Raw genomic sequence first — 17570 nt, forward strand, 5'->3', positions numbered from 1 at the left:
CTAGCATGCTGTAAGTTTTCTCTTACAACAACAACAACAACAAGATTTCATTTATAGAGCGCCTTTCACGTCGGGAGGTCGGGCTCTTAACCTAAGATTTGGAAACCACTCCAAGGCCCTATCTATGTTTAATAAGGGGGAGACTTGGGCTGGACACCATCTGTCTATTGTGGTTTATACATATTAACATTCCAGCTAACTGAGTTGCTTGGATGAATAGTGGCTTTGATCAAATGAGCAGTTACTTAGATTTTTTTTTAGACAATCTGTAAATCTAACTGGTGTAATAAAGGGTGTGGTGCTTTTAAACTATGTCACTCTTTTTATATTTCTAAGTGTTGTATGGATTCACAAAACAAGGTTAATTCACCCGGTATAAAATGTTAAATATAATCCCCTATCTTGGCTATAATGTAAGTATAAGCATACAGTTTACTAGGATGAAAGGCTGGAGAGTGGCATAGTACTTTCAAAACATGCATTCCAGCCAAAAGGAAGAAATGGAATGAGAACTAGCACCTCTGAGATCATTGGAAGGTTGGGTACATTGACAGGCTTGGTGTTCATTTGCTTTAAACCTCACCCACGTGCCAGACTTGATGAAGTAGTTTGGTTCAAGGGTTATTTATGAGCTGCTCCATTAACAATATCCAGCTTCAAACCCTTCCTTCCTGACCCTTTTGGTTTGGATGTCCTATTATTTGATGGTTGTCCTATGATAGAGAATAACAATAACAGAAATCTTTTTATGAAATGTCATTCAAAACTAATTTCCAGGCCTGCTTCCCATCATCACCTTTCCACTTATTCTCCACCCTCAGTTTAACAGCTTATTTATTTGTGAATTTGGTCATCCCTGTACCTTACTTTGTCTCTTTTCCTTTGTCTTTTCCTCACACAATAATGCCCCACCAACAGACTCTCCTTCTACACCTCTATCCATCTCCCTTACTCTTTCCCCCCCCCGCACATCTCACTTTCCCTTCTCTATTTTTTCCTCTCATTCCTCTCTCTCTCTCTCCCTCCTACTGCTTTATACAGTTGTACAGATCGGATGGCAGCATGGGATTTGTTTTCATTGAAACAAATTTAAAAGGGGAAATGATCCAAATGTTTGAAGTATTAAAAAGCCTGGATAACCTGGATACATGAATGTAAATTCACATACTCATTCAATCTGAACTAAAAGATACAAATACATACAGTAATCGACACGATTTAATCAGGTAGAATTTTTCACGTCTTAATTTAATGGAACAAATTAATATTGTTTTTGTTAAAATAGGCGGATTGATTTCTAATTGTTAAGTAGTTTGAAGGTTAGTTAATAATAATAGTCCTTGCATTTGATATAGTGCCTTATCATGTCGTTGAGACGTTTCAAAGCGCTTTACAGAATATACTGTGAAGTGGATTGACTGTATTTCATGAGCTTAACGTGCAGTCAATTGTGCACAGTAATGCCCCACAAACAGTCATGGAGTGAGTAACCAATTTTATTTTAGGAGATTGTTGGCCAAGACACAGGGGAAACTACTCTTTTCGAATAGTACCATGGGATCTTTAACATTCACTTGAACAGGCAGAGAGAAACTCAGTTTAACCTCTCATCCAAAGGACTCCAACAATGCAATACACCCCCAGCGCTGCATTGGAGTGTCAGCTTAGACTGTGTGATTCCAAATCCCGACGTGGGGCTTGAACCCACAACTTTTTGACTCAGGAGAGTGCTACCAATGCGCCAGGTTTACACACATTACATTAGTTACACTAGTTTAGAAAGTAAAGTACATTATTACTGTATATTCAATGCTATGGCTTCAATACATCCAAACACATAAGAATACAATCTGTGGAATGCAACTACTCAGCACTGAATCATTGCTGTAATGTTAGATTGACATTGTGGAGATTTTGCTTGATTACTTAGTGAATCAGGAGAAATGTAACTGTGATTTTGTTTCCTTCCCTCAAGACACTGAATAACTTGGAATTGTGTACAACCGTGCCAAGGTTGTGTGGTCAACAATTATGTCTCATGAAATACGCTTCATGTTATTTCAAATCTCATTCTTTCCACCTAAGCTCCATCTCCTCTCTATGCTATATCAAATGTAATGTTTATTATTATACCATCTTAATTTAAATGGAGAATTTCTATTCATATCATAAGTAAAGTATATGATCTAACTTGATTATAAATGTAGAATTTTCCTTTGAAATTCAGTATGTAACAAATGACAGTAATAAGAACAGATAATACTATTTATTATTATACACACCCAGCATATTATTTGATTTTAGTGGCTTTTATCTTCATCCAGAGAGAATCCAGAATGTGGCAGTGGATATAGGGAAAATTTCTGTATACTGCATTTCAGTATCATTGCTTGAAGCTGGTTTAAGTGCTCTGGGATGCTACCCGCGTAAATTCAAGTTGTTGTTTTAAATCTCTAGTCCTGTGACCAGTCAAGAGTGTAAACAATTGAACACCCAATCCAAATCCCAATGTGGGGCTATCATCTCCTATCACCTCAATCTTCAATGAGCCCCATTAACTCCCTATCTCCCAGCGAATTTTCTTCAAGATCCTTGTTGTTCAACACCACAGATTTGCCCCACCCTATCTCTGCGACCTCCTTCGACTGTACGACCCAGCCACTCCCTTCACTTAACAAGCACTGACCTGCTTCAAATCCCTCAGCCTTTGTGGGCTCCAAGCATGATGATGATAATAATAATAATCCTTGCATTTGATATAATCACATCTTTGAGACATCTCAAAGCTCTCACAAAATATACTGTAAGTGAATTGACTGTATATTCTGTGGGCGAAATGTGGCAGCTAATTGCAGACAGCGGAGTCCCACAAACAGTCATGGATTGAGTGACCAATTTATTATTTTTTAAAATTAGTTTTTTCCCGGAAAAGCAATCGACTAACCGGGTTCCTACTTACTACTAAGTAAACAGAGGCGTGTGGAGTAAGGAAACTTGCCCACTGTTTTGCCCTACCGGGAATCGAGCCCATGTTTCTCGCTTGCGAGGCGAGTGCTCTAACCACTAAGCTAGAGGACTTTATGAATGTCAACAACAACAACAACAACAACAACTCGCATTTATATAGCGCCCCTCACACAGGGTAGCATCCCAGAATGCTTGACAGTGGCGTAACACAATGCCGAGCTGGGGGGGGATGGGGAGGTGACTGTAGGCTCGGTCAAAGAGGAAGGTCTTCAGGTGTGACCTGAAGATGGGGAAGGAAGGGGCAAGGCAAATATCTACACTGCATTTCAATATCATCACTTGTAGCTGGTTTATATCTCTAGATTTACATTATTGACATTATTTATTATTATTTCCTTATTTACATTGGTGAGAGGGAGTATTTACATAAGAAAAATAAGGGGGCCAAGGATGGAACCTTGGTGCACTCCGCAGGTAATGGGATGGGAAAAAACATCAAATGGTAATAAACAATGACAATTTTATTTTAATATTCTATCTTCTACTGAAGAGAGCATGCAGTGTGCTTATAATTATGATGAGATATAAGAAGCAGAAACATATACCACAGTCTACATTTTTGTTTAGCAAAAATCCAATGTCTGGTTAACTGAACAATCAAAAACCATAGCTGGCAATGCAGTGCTGCAGACATGGCTTTGCAGAGGTTGAAAACTGTTGAAAACATCAAGAGAAGCATCAAGGGAGTGGGCCTTTCCCCCACACAATGTGATAAATGTACTGCTAACTTCACCCCCAAATATAAAACTATAAAATGTAAAAATATAGCAGCTTGAGGAGAGCAAGCTAAGCTTCTAGAAACGGAATATTGTTTGTCCTCATACCTGCCACTACCATGTTTCGTCCTCCCTCAGTCCATTTCTTTATTCATTTTTCCTTACCCTCCGTTAGTATGCTGGTAGGGTCATTATATAATCAATCTGATTTGTGTTAAAATGAAACCGATTCTATTAGCACTTGATTTGATTTTCTTGCATTAATTCCATGCAATCCACAACCCACTGAGGCTGGTTTTAAAGCCAAATATTTGTGGTAATATGTGACCGTGTTGTAAAGGTCTGGTATCATGAGAGTGAAAGTAGAGTTTTGGGGTCACATTGCAAATTCCCTGGCAGTAATCAGCAATATCTCCTCCCCATATACAGAGAGTGAAGGAACAGTGCATTCACAACAAGAATTGTACTTGTGAACCTTTCCTCTATTGAAGCCGGACACAAAGCAAACTCGGCAGGATCTGAGACACACAATATGTGATTTCCACTGATGCATGCTTCCTAGAGCATTTATTTTTGTTTGCTCACTTTAATGTAGTACATATTAAAATAGTTTTAAAATAGTTGTTGAAAGAAGCAGAGGGGAGGTGAGGAGAAATGTTTTCACACAGCGAGTTGTTCGGATCTGGAATGCATTACCTGAAAGGGTGGTGGAAGCCGATTCGATAACAACTTTTATTTATTTGGTGACAAGTTTGCAGGGCTATGGGGAAAGAGCAGGGATTGAATTGGAAGCTCTTTTCAAAGACCCGGCACAGATATGATGAGCTGAATGGCCTCCTTCTGAATCATACAGCACAGAAAGAGGCCATTCGGCCCATTGTGTCTGCGCTGGCTCCTAAAAGAGCAATCCAACTCAATTCCACTGGCCCGCTTTCTCTCCATAGCCTTGCAATCTTGTCCTCCCCAAATACCTATCTATTTCTCTCTTAAAAGTTGTTATTGAATTGGCTTCCACTACCCTTTCAGGTAATGCATTCCAGATCCGAACAACTCGCTGGGTGAAAAAATTTTTCCTAACCTGCCCTCTGTTTTTTTTAACAACTATCTTAAATCGGTGTCCTTGGGTTACTGACCTACATGCCAGTGGAAACAGTTTTTCCCGGTTCTAAAGGGGCTAGACAATATAGACCATGACAGGCTGTTTCAACTAGTCCAGAACAGTAAAACCAGAGGACACGGCCTGTGATTGGAGGGGGATAAATTCAGAACGAATCTATGGAAACACTATTTCAGTAAGCGAATAGTGAACCTGTGGAACAGCTCGCTGGGGAGATGGTTGAAGCAGAAAGTGCTGATTCTTTCAAACACAGATTAGATAGTTTTCTTTTAGGAAATAACATTATGGGATATAATACATAGATAGTTTGGGACATACGTGCATGCGACCGGCAGGAAGATGGAAGTCAAACCAGATGGACCTTGGTCTTTTTTCGTCTAGCATTTCTTATATTCTTATGTTATTGTAGCAAATACCCAAGTTGTATGAATTAAATAAAGTGTAAATTAAGCTTTTCATCTGTTTTAACAATAGGGGAAAGGGAGAAAAATACAAAGTGAACTTTAATGTCCTGCTCGGGAGTTGAGCCATTGCCTCATATCTCACATATATCCAGCCTTTTGGACCTTTCCAAAAATTGACATGGTCTCATTTCTATAAGGGAGTTTGGAGGGATCTGTACAAACTGCTTCCAGGATCTACTGGAGTGGATACAAAAGCTGTGAGTCCATTAAAAGTTGACTGATCTCCTGATCACACTTCCCTGCTGTGGTTCTCTAGGTCTTAATGGGAAGGTCTGCGTGCAGACTCTCAGGCTGTGAGTCCCAACAGCTTAATTTATGGGATCAGTGCAGTTGGGAATACACATCTCATCTATCATCAGATTCACTGGGCAAATACACTTTTCCCATCTGTAGATTTCCAAATTTCAGGTTGTGGTTTGAGCCTCTTAATTGTGTTTAATTGCTGTCACTTTTGGAAGACTTCCTGTGCTCCTCCATCCTAATCCACTCATAAATTGATGAGTCAGTCATTCATCTCATTGCATTTTGAAGCACATTGCTTTGTTTGCCTGCACAATGGCAATCACTAAACTTCAAAGCGCAACACTATGTGAAGTGCTTATATGACATTTTTTACATTACGCGGTGCTGCATCAAACACAAGTCTTATTATCAAAACGTTTTCAACACTAGAAATGTAACTGAAAGTGTAGATTGTGCTTTTGTACCCTATAAATTGAACAAGAGCTTAAAACATCTCTACTGCTCTTAGCAGTAGATTGCAGATGGATAAGGTAACGTTTCACACTTATTAATTAGCAGATGATCTTTCAGGTTTTTTTTTAGATTCAGGTATTTATACAACCAGCACCAAATAGCATGTCTGTGTGCTGGTATTTACACAGAGTGTCTCTGCCTCTTCTCCCCACAGAAGGACAAATGTCATTTGGACGTCAGGAAGCTTTTGAAATCTTCAGGACAGACTCTGCTGATAGTGGGACTATTGATGACAACAAATTGCTTCTGAAACAGCGGTGAGTCATGTCCAGACTATGCCTAAGAGCAGGAAGAAGCAAATGATTAATTAATGCATTTTAAATTAAAAGTTATGATGAAGTATTTGATGGGGGTCTTTGACACATTATGCAAAATTCTCTTCTGCAGATGAATAACCTTTGAAAATAATAGTGGTTCCCAACTTCTCCATTATCAGAAAACAGAACTTCAAAGAGTTGTACACAATAATTCTTAATCCTTGCAATTGATACAATGCCTTATCACGTCTTCGAGACGTCTCAAAGCGCTTCACAGGATATACTGTAAAGTATAGTGACTATTTGCTGGGTGAAACGTGGCAGCCAATAGTAGTTTGAGTGACCAAATTATTATTATTATTTGTGGAAGAATTATTTTACCGAGAAAAGGGTATCACCAATCGACAGTGTTATCATGAAAGGAAATGCCAATCAATGGACTCGGCTGAGACTCCCCTTTTGAGAAGTGGTAGAGGATCTTTAAAATCCATCTGAATAGGCAGATGAGACCTCAGTTTAACATCTCATCCAAAGGAAGGTACCTCCGACAATGTAGAGCACCCCAGCACTGCATTAGACTGTTAGCCTGGACTGATCAAAGTCCTGATGTGGACCTTGAACCCACAACGTTCTGATGCAGAGGCAGGAGTGCGAGTAGCTGAGCCAGGCTGACACCTGGTAAGATGTTAGGTTAGTCGCTTTAGGTAACTGTATCTCTAGGATTAAGATACAACATCAGTCATATGTTTTGCAACATCAGCACAATCTGCAAAAGGCTAATTTTTCAAAAGAAAAGGGAATAAACACATCACAAGTGAATTTTTTAAACCAAGGTTTTCTGAAAAGATACATTAAATGGATAAATTCTGCTTTAAACAAAATCAGTAGAGGTTTTTGCCATCCCCTCCACACAGTAAATTTGTTGCTATAGGCTAGGCATTATTCCACCCCACTTGGTCAATTTTGCAGATGTGTCCCTGTACACTTAGAAATAACTCAAACCATTGCTGAGGCAGATTACATAAATTATTTTAAAAGGCTAAAAATTAAGGTGTATGCAGATTTTTTTTGATCATGGAAAACCATCACCATGCTTAAGAGTATACAAACCAGCATGAGAGTTCCATCGGGAATGGAATGTGCCTCTCTCCCTGCAGAGACGCACCCTGCCTTACCTAATTCCAGAAAGTGGCAGGCGAGATATGTTAGGTGAGAAAAGTTGATAAGAGCCAAAGCTTGGGGACCGCAGAGTGAAGTGTGATACTGCTGGAGTTTATCAGAGCACAGTTGGCTCTCACAGCTGTCACGTTCACTCTATATGTTCACAACTGTCACGTTCACTCTATGTTCACAACTGTCACGTTCATTCTATGTTCACAACTGTCACGTTCACTCTATATGTTCACAACTGTCACGTTCACTCTATGTTCACAACTGTCACATTCACTCTATATGTTCACAACTGTCACATTCACTCTATATGTTCACAACTGTCACGTTCACTCTATATGTTCACAACTGTCACGTTCACTGTATATGTTCACAACTGTCACGTTCACTGTATATGTTCACAACTGTCACGTTCACTCTATATGTTCACAACTGTCACGTTCACTGTATATGTTCACAACTGTCACGTTCACTCTATATGTTCACAGCTGTCACATTCACTCTATATGTTCACAACTGTCACGTTCACTGTGTACTCGCCCAGAAAGGCAAAATGACAATCAACAACAATTAAAAATTTTATAGCGCCACTCAAGAAAGATAGCATCTTGGAGCGCTTAACCCTGTTGGAGCCTTGTGCCGAGCCAGGGCGAGGGTGGAGGTAACAATAAGCACAGCTGAAGAGGAAAGTCTTCAGGCATGATCTGAAAATGGTTAAGCAGAGGGCAAGACAGAGGGATTGAGGGAAAGAGTTCCAAAGTTTTGGGGCGTGGTGGCAGTCAATGTGCTGGAAGCTAACATGGTCAACTAATTAGATCTGCAATTACCTGAGACTTATAGAAAATATTAAGAAAAATGATGCTCTGTTCAGTGGAGGAAATGATAAAGTAGTCAGAGCTAGTCTGCTGGGGTTCATCCCCACATCAGTAATTCAATCCCAGGCTGCCAGCTGCACTTAAAACTACACAATATTTGTAATTCAGAACCTTTCATGATGTATCATGGATTCTGTTATGTTAAATCCCAGGCATAATGATGTCTGTAAATTATTGTGGTCAGATTATCATTACCACAATTGTAATTCTATTGCAAAATAGAATTAAAGGTCCTTAATCTTTCCATTAAAAAGCTATGGGAAATTCATTATATCTGATTCATTTGTAATGCACACTGTAACTCGAGGTACTTTCCGTCCATTGGATACTTGGCTTTTGGTAAATGGGCATATGTTTACCAACTCTGAGCCTGTTTGATGTTAACAATGACCTTGTTTTAATAAGGAATATCTTAATTCTGCTTTCAAACTTGTAAGGACTTTGGTTGGGTTCTCATTTATTTGTTTAGGTTTATAGCTCCAGTACTATTATCTTGTGTTTGATTGCATTTTTGAATTGGGATTAAGAGGCTTGGATCACTTTGCAGCTAAACTCTACCATTCTTCTAATCTTTTTAAACATTTTAAAAGATGGCAGAAGTCTACCCAACTCAATCTTTCTGCCACTAACTACCTTTACCCCAGCACCATTGTCGATCTGAGCAATTGCGTGTCAGACATCAAGTTCTACATGAACTCTAACTTTCTTCAGTTGAATGTCAGTGAGAGCACCTCCTCACTTCAGGCACTGACCACATTGACCTGCCTGGATCCTCACTCCAACTCATGGAGCTGGTGCAAAACCTTGGTGTTTTATTCAACCGCCATGTGTTGTTCAACTTACATCTGGGCTCCCACTCACTCTGTTTTTCGTGAACTCTGCAACATCAAATTCAAGATCCTCATTCTCACATTCAAATCCCTCCACAGCCTCACCCCATCCTGCCTCTGCAACTTCCTGCAACCTATCGACCCGGCCACTGCTCCACTCCGTTAAAAGCAGCAGCTTCATGTTCCTCAACCATGAACCTCGCTGGACTATCTGTGGACGAGCATTCAACCATTCTGAACCTTGATGGGCCAAATGGGCTCCTTCTATGTTTCTAAAATAAGCCGTAAGGCTTTCTTCATCCGAACCAATCTTGTGAGGAAGGCATCAAAGGTGATTAGCTTTCCACAGATTGACTGAGGTAATGGAGGACAGGAAGCCTTGTAAGTGGGAATCAGAGATAATACAAGCTAATACAAGCTAATACAAGATAATACAAGATAATACAGAAATATACAAGATGTTGTTTATCTAGGGGTGAATACTTAATATTGGTACATTATAACTATCTCTTTGATCCATTCTACTTGTCTTTTGTGTGTACTGTTTTCACCAGGTTTGCTGAAGCCAAAGCACTTGGAGAAAATGTGAATGAGGCAAGGAATAAGATCAGTAAGTACCTGCTGTAATACATCACATCATAGGGGCCACAGTGCTAGCAACTTGGGCTGTGAAAATAAAAATTGATTAGTATTGATATTTCCAATATTGGCTCAATGCAGATGACTTGTTATAAGGTATCTTGTATGTTTCTTAAACATAATAACCAAGTTTATCTTTCATCGTAAATGGGTGGACAGCTACACTAACCATTAGTTTTTATTGCCCTGATAACTTGTCCAAGATAGGTAACTTTTAGATCCTTTGTTTTGTAGAATCAAAATATCTGGAGTCACAAAAAGGTTCACAAATATCAAATCCCAATGTGTCGTGGCCGACTCTTGTGGAAATACGCAGAAGTTGACACTGAGATTAGTTCTGAGCAAAATTCGAAGGGACCATCTAAAATAAATCTGGGATTTGCTATTTGTGAAGCCTTTTATGACTCCGGCAATTTAGATCCAAATATCCAACAGGAGTATGTACACCATGCACTAAATACTTGGATGCATAGTTGATATGGCATTGCAATAAAAAAACATTGCATTTGATATTATAATAATAATGATAATCCTTGCATTCGATATAGCACCTTATCACTTCTTTGAGACGTTTCATAGCGCTTCACAGAATATACTATAAAGGGAATTTGATTGTATGTTTTGTGGGCAAAACATATAGCACCTTTCACATCTGAGGACATTTCAAAGCACTTCACACAATATTCTGTGAAGTGATTGTGTATTTTGTGGGAGCATGTGGCAGCCAATATATGCACAACAATTTTCCACAAACAGCCATGAAGTGAGTGACTGATTTTATTTGGGGGATTGTTGGCCATGACCCAGGGAGAAACTCTCTTCTCTTCGAAAAATGCCACTGGATTTTTAACAGCCACCTGAACGCACAGACAGGACCATGGCTAACATTTCATCCAAAGTACGATACCTCCAACAATGCAGCACACCCCAGCACTGCACTGCTCGACTATATGAATTCCAAGTCCTGATGTAGGGTTTGAATCCACAACCTTCTGACTCAGAGACGAGATTGCTGCCAAATGCGCCAGATTGACAGTGCATTCTTTAGGCAAACTGGTGAAAAGATTACTATGATAAAAATAAATAATTACTCCTCGCATTTGATAAAGCACTTTATCAAGTCTTCTAGACATCTCAAAGTGCTTCACAGAATATACTGCAAAGTAAATTGACTGTATATTTTTTGTGGGCGAAACGTGGCAGCCAATTGCGCACAGCAGTGTCCCACAAACACCCGTGGATTGAAGTGACCAATTTATTATTAGTATTTTCTTGAAGGATTTATTACCCCTGGAAAAGCGATCAACCAATCGACTAACAATCAGGTTCCTACTTACTGCTAGGTCAACAGGCATGTGGAGTAAGGAAACTTGCCCAACGTTTCGCCCTGCCAGGAATCGAACCCAGTTCTCTCGCTTGTGAGGCAAGTGCTCTAACCACTGAGCTACAGGACTCCATTACTGACCAAATGCAAAAAAATATAGTTGCACTTCAGAGGAAAGCTGTCTGCTTCATTTGTGGATTCTCTCCAGTGCCCGGAGTGATTTTTTGTAGTATTCAAGATAATTAAGCATCTTTTTAAATTAGTGCCTGAACACAACAGTCCTGGGACTCATGATGTAATGTGTTCTTTATCTGTAAACAGAACGTTTTAATAGAATCTTCACTGAAAATTGGTGACTTCCACTGATACTGTCTGCAAATGGCTGCTCAAAATCACGGCTAGTTGCACACTTAAATAAATTGGTTTCTCCCTGTATATTACAACAAATTCAATCAGCGTTCATTAAATCACCATGATAGACAATGCTCACAAAAACTGAAACTGTGTTGTACGTTGATGTCAATATCTTCTATTACCCATCTTTCTGTAGGCACTTTCATAGAATTATACACAAAAGGAAGCCATTCGGCTCATCGTGTCTCTCCCAGCTCTTTGAAAAGAGCTATACAATTCAATCGCTATCTCCCCATAGTCCCACAAACTTGTCCTCCCCAAATGATTATCTACTTCTCTCTTAAAAGTTGATGTTGAATCGGCTTCCACCATCCTTTCAGGCAATGCATTCCAGATCCGAACAATTTACTGTGTGAAAAAATTCTCCTCACCTCCCCTCTGTGTTTTTTTAACAACTATTTTATGGTGTCTTCGGGTTATCAACTGACCCGCCAGTGGAAATAGTTTCTCCTTGTTTACCCTATCGAATCCCCTCATAATTTTGAAAACCTCTATTAAGTCTCCTCTTAACCTTTTCTGCTCCAAGGAGAATAATCCCAGCTTCTCTCACCTCTCCTGATAACTGAAATCCCTCATTCCTGGTACCATCCTGGTAAATTTCCTTTGCACCCTCTTCAATGCTTTGACATCCTTCCTAAAGTGTGGTGCCCAGAACTTGCATACATACTAATCCAAAAAATTATCCTGCACACATTTCAGGAATCCTTCCCCCTCCTTGCCTTTACACTGTTATTTTGCCAGCCTATGTTAGGATAATTGAAGTTCCCCATTATCTCTATTGGTTTTGCATCTTTCTGAAATCCGCTTGCAGATTTGCTCATCTATCTCCTTCCCACTATTTGGTGGTCTATAGTATACACCTGACAGAGTAACAGCTCCTTTTCTGCTCCTTAACTCTAACCAAATTATTTCTGTTTTTGGACCCTCTAGCACATCGTCCCTTTCCAGTCCATAACCGTGTCTTTAATCAACATTGCCGCATCCCCCCCCCCTCATTCTTTTCCTTCCCTATCCCTCCTGAATACATTCTAGCCAGGAATATTCAGCTCCTATTCCTGCCCTTGTTTGAGCCAGGTCTTCGTTATTTCCACTACATCATAACTCCATGTGGCAACTTGAGCCTGAAGCTCACCAACCTTATTAGTCACACTCCGTGCATTTACACACAAGCACTCCAAGACCGACTCAGTCTGTTCTGCATTTCTCCCCTGTCTAATCCCTTGTTCTGGATTATTCCTGTAGAGTATTATTCATGTGGAGTCCTGTAGCTCAGTGGTTAGAGCACTCGCTTTGCAAGTGAGAGACCTGAGTTCAATTCCAGGCACAGGGCGAAACCTTGGACAAGTTTCCTTACTCCACACAGAGCCTAATAATAATCCCTCCAAAACTAAAAACAATAATAAATTGGTCATTTTCAATCTACGACTGTTTGTGGGACATTGCTGTGCACAATTGGCTGCCGCGTTCGCCCACAAACATACAGTCAATTCACTTTACAGTGTGTTCTGTGAAGCGCTTTGGGACGTCCTCCCGACGTGAAAAGCGCTATATCAAATGCAAGGATTATTATTATTATTATTATTATTATTATTATTATTATTATTATTATTCCTGACTACATTGCTGTTCATCTCTCCCAGCCCTCTATGTAACTTGTTTGTCCTCTCTGATGCTGCAAAATTAGTTTAAAGCCTTCCCCACAGCACAGTTAACCTCCCTGCGAGGACATTGGTCCCAGCCCTGTTCAGGTGCAACCATCCACCTTGTACAGGCCCACCTGCCCCAGAACTGGTCCCAATGATCCAGGAACCTGAAGTCCTCCTTTCGGCACCATTTCTCCAGCCATGCATTCATGTGTTTGATCGGCTGTTTTGATACTCACTTGCATGAGGCACTGGGAGTATCCAGAGATCACCACCTTTGAGATCCTACTCTTTAACTTTTTTCCTAGCTTCTGATATTCTCCCTGTAGGATCTCAGCCATTTTTTTCCCTACATCATGGATCCCAACATAGACCACGACTTCTGGATGTTTCCCTTCCCCCTGTAGAATGTTTTACACCCGCTCCATGATGTCTTCAACCCTGGCACCAGGGAGGCAACATACAACAACAACAACAAAATTACGTTTAGAGAGCACCTTTCACGTTGGGAGGACGTCCCACAGCGCTGAACAGTCAGGTGTCGGGGCCCAAGCATGGGGGAGGGGTGGTGTAGGGGTGAGGGAAGGCAGAGAGTTGGAGGGAGATCAAAGCCACGGTCGAAGAGAAGGGTCTTGAGACCGGCCTTGAAGGAGGCAAGGGAGGAAGCGATGCGAAGGGACCATGGGATGGAGTTCCAGAGTGTGGGCGCAGAGAGGCTGAAAGCCCGGCCACGAGGGCGGGTCGAGCGGGAGACATGGAGCAGGCCGGAGCCCGCTGAACAGAGGGAGCGGGTAGGTTGGTAGGGAGTCAGCACGTCAGAGAGGTAGATGGGGGCAAGGCCGTGGATGGCCTTAAAGGTGAGAGTCATGTCTTTGGTTGCAGAAATGCCTGTCTACTCCTTTCACCATTGTGTCCCCAATGACAATTGCATTGACACTCTTCCCTGTGCATCCATTTGCTTTTGATTCCCCTCCCCAGAGGTGTCATCATCCTGACCAGTACAGTTTGTGACCAAACCGGTTTGTGAGTGTCACACTCTTAGGGGATTTCTGCACTGCCCGTCCCCTCTTCCTAACCTGCCGGGTAGTCACCCACTCACTCATTCACTCTCCTTCTGAACCCTCTGTGGCTGTGGGGTGACCACCTCCTGAAATGTTCGATCCGTGAACTCCTCAGTCTCCCGTAAGCTGGTGCCTCGTAGTGATACCAACCTCTCCTCAAGCTCAGAAACCCTGAGCTTAAGCTCAAGCAGCCGGAGGCACTTCCTACACTTCCAGGGCACACAAAGCATCCTGGAGTTCCCACATGACACACACTGTGCATGCAACAGGTCTCAGCTGCCCTGCAATATTCCCAGACATGTTTTATATTATTTTAATATAAATATTATATATTTTATATTAAGCACCTCTTTCCCCCCCTCTGCACCGAATTCCTACTCTCACCACATTCCTTAACAGAAATCTCACTCTGTTCCACCTCACTCAGTTCCCTCCTCACGTTGCTGGGCTCTTTGCTCACACTGTAAGCAGTGAATATGCAGTTATTTCACTTCACAGTAAGCAATGCTGTAAAGCGAATTGACTGTATATTCTGTGGGTGAAATACGGCAGCAGTGTCCCACAAACATTCATGGATTGAATGACCAACTTTTTTTAAATTTGAAGGGATCATTACTTTCGGAAAAGTGACCCGTCAGTTGACTAACAACCAGGTTCCTACTTACTGGTAGGTAAATAGAGGCGTGTGAAGTAAGAAAACTTGCCCAACGTTTCGCCCTGCCTGGAAATCGAACCCAGGTCCTCTCGCTTGTGAGGCAAGTGCTCTATCCACTAAGCTACAGGACTCAAAAATGTGTTTGATTATTTTAAAAAACTTAAGGAAAAACTCAAAATGAAAGTGCACGGAGGGCAGGGATTTTTCAAAAGAGACCTGGAATTTACCTAGAATCCAATTTTGAACACGTAAAGGAGAGTTTGAACATTCAAACTGTTGTGTGTAGTGTGTAGGGCATGTCCACAATGTTTCCAGCAGTATGTCCCAATGCTTCTCCCTTCCAGAACCATTCTTCTCCAGGATGATGGTTACTTTTTAAAAAGAAACTGACTGTCCATTCAGTCAATACAGTATAAACACTATATAAAATTTTCACCAAGATGTAAATACTTATAGAAAATCCCAAGCTTATTAAGTCAAAGAAAGTTTTTTTTCTTTGGCAAAGACGTGTCTGTGCGGTCCATTTTCTGATCAGGTTTGGATGTGCTTATTAAATAACTCCCCAACACTCCCTTAGCAATTGTATTACGTGGATTTTTCTGTTCTGAGACCTAATCTCTTTCCTCCAGGTTCACAAAATTGTCCACTTCCATCCCCAACATAACCAAAACCTTAACCCATACCTTCATCACCTCCAAATTTTATTTCAACAATGCCATCCTTGCCGGCCTTTCCAACTCCACCTTCCACAAGCTTCAGATCATCCAGTACTCCACACTCAATATCCTTTTGCATATCAGGCTCCACAATCCCATCACTCAATCCTCACCAGGCTCTACTGGATTGACTTTAAGATCCTTGTTCTAATTTTTTCAGAGGCTCCATGTCCTTGCCCCAACCCACCTCTTTGATCTGCTACGGTCCTATTCTACTGCCTACTCCCCCCATTCTGTTCACTCTAGCTTGCTCCATTTACCTGATCTGGGCCTTCAGTTTGCCCCTGCTCACTGGAACTATCCATAAAGGCCCCTCCCTTGTGTCCTACCTCTCCACTTTCAAAGCCTTCTAAAAACCTACTTTTTTCTCCCTGCAGCTTTGGTCATCAACCACTTCCTTCCCTCTCTCCCCTCCACCTCCACCCACCCATCTCCCACTCATCTTGGGTTACCACTCCATCTCTGTAAACCACTTTAAAGTATATATCTATGAAAGGTGCTGTATAAAAATGAGTTGTTGTTGAATTCAATAAGTATTAATTTTAATATGCTTCCAACAGCTTCACACTATACTTTAGTTAGGATAACACAAAGTGGGATTCTTGCATTTTGAAGGAGTCTTGGTTGATTATGTTATGTTACAGGCACAGACAAACCCAGGACAATATGTTACATATATCATTATGAGTGGCCTAAATAACAGAAAATCTATTGAATATAAGACATGCTCTCCAATTTTATTGAGGACCTTAAAAGTGTCTCCCCCAACCACTTTTATTTAGCAGACTTGACTTGAAAAGCAGACACCACAATGACAAGTCACTCATTTTCATGCCGTTTCCACTTGATGCTCCATTTAAAAATGAATTTTTAGGTAAACATGTCTTAAAACTGGTTTATGTAACTAGCAGAAGTGCAAGTGTTGGATTGCTATTCTTATTCCAACCTGTGTATTGCTCGGTTTAACACCGGATATGATTCTTTCTTCAAGTACAGTGCACATATTGCTAAAGGTAATGTGGGTGCTTGATGACATGTTTGCTTAGCAGACAGCGGATGTTTGTGTGGAAGACATGTGCCATTTTGTCTGGTTGCTTCGTTCCTCTGACATACGATGAGCAAATGAATTTTGGCTCCCAGCATCAACAATGCTATCTGACCTAAGCACTGATATAGCTTCTCCCTCCATCTTCCCCTTTCCAACACCAAGCCAAGATTCCATTTATAGAGCGCCTTTCACGTCGGGAGGACGTCCCAAGGCGCTGTACAGTTGGGTCAGGACCCGAGCAGGGGGGAAATGGTCAGGGTGAGGGGAGGGAAGGGAGGGAGCGAGGAGGGGGGAAATGGTCAGGGTGAGGGGAGGGAACGGAGGGAGAGAGGAGGGGGTAGAGAGTCGAGAGAGGAGCCGAAGGCTCGGTCAAAGAGAAAGGTCTTGAGACCGGCCTTGAAGGAGGAAAGGGAGGAAGCGGCGAAGGCACTGGGGGATAGAGTTCCAAAGCCTCGGGGCTGAGAGGCTGAAGGCCCGACCACCGATGGTAGGGCGGTTGGGGCGGGGGATGTGGAGCAGACCGGAGCCAGAGGAACGGAGGGTACGGGCAGGTAGGTAGGGGGATAGTATGTCAGAGAGGTAGGAGGGAGCGAGGCCGTGAATGGCCTTGTAGGTGAGGATGAGGATCTTGAATTCGATCCTCTGGGGGATGGGGAGCCAGTGGAGGCGAGCGAGGGTGGGAGTGATGTGGTCCCGAAGCCTGGTGCGGGACACTACACGAGCTGCAGAGTTCTGAATGACCTGCAGCTTGTGGAGGGAGGTGCCGGGAAGGCGGCGAGGAGAGAGTTCCCATAGTCCAGCCTTGAGGTGACAAAGGCGTGGACCAGGGTTTCATCAGCGTGAGGGGTGAGGTAGTGC

General features: G+C 41.7%; 1 protein-coding gene across 4 annotated transcripts in view; it reads left to right on the top strand.

Annotated features, from left to right (window-relative positions):
• The window catches only part of kif6 (kinesin family member 6), a 190353-nt gene that overhangs the window by 110068 nt on the left and 62715 nt on the right, over positions 1-17570 (top strand). For all 4 annotated transcript variants that reach the window (XM_007910407.2, XM_007910408.2, XM_007910409.2 and 1 more), the window contains 2 exons: positions 6235-6337; positions 9767-9822. In XM_007910407.2, coding sequence (XP_007908598.1) covers positions 6235-6337; positions 9767-9822 — 159 coding nt within the window. The remainder of the gene's footprint in view (positions 1-6234; positions 6338-9766; positions 9823-17570) is intronic.

The sequence above is a fragment of the Callorhinchus milii genome, unplaced genomic scaffold (assembly GCF_018977255.1).
Source record: "Callorhinchus milii isolate IMCB2004 unplaced genomic scaffold, IMCB_Cmil_1.0 Scaffold3, whole genome shotgun sequence".
Taxonomy (NCBI): domain Eukaryota; kingdom Metazoa; phylum Chordata; class Chondrichthyes; order Chimaeriformes; family Callorhinchidae; genus Callorhinchus; species Callorhinchus milii.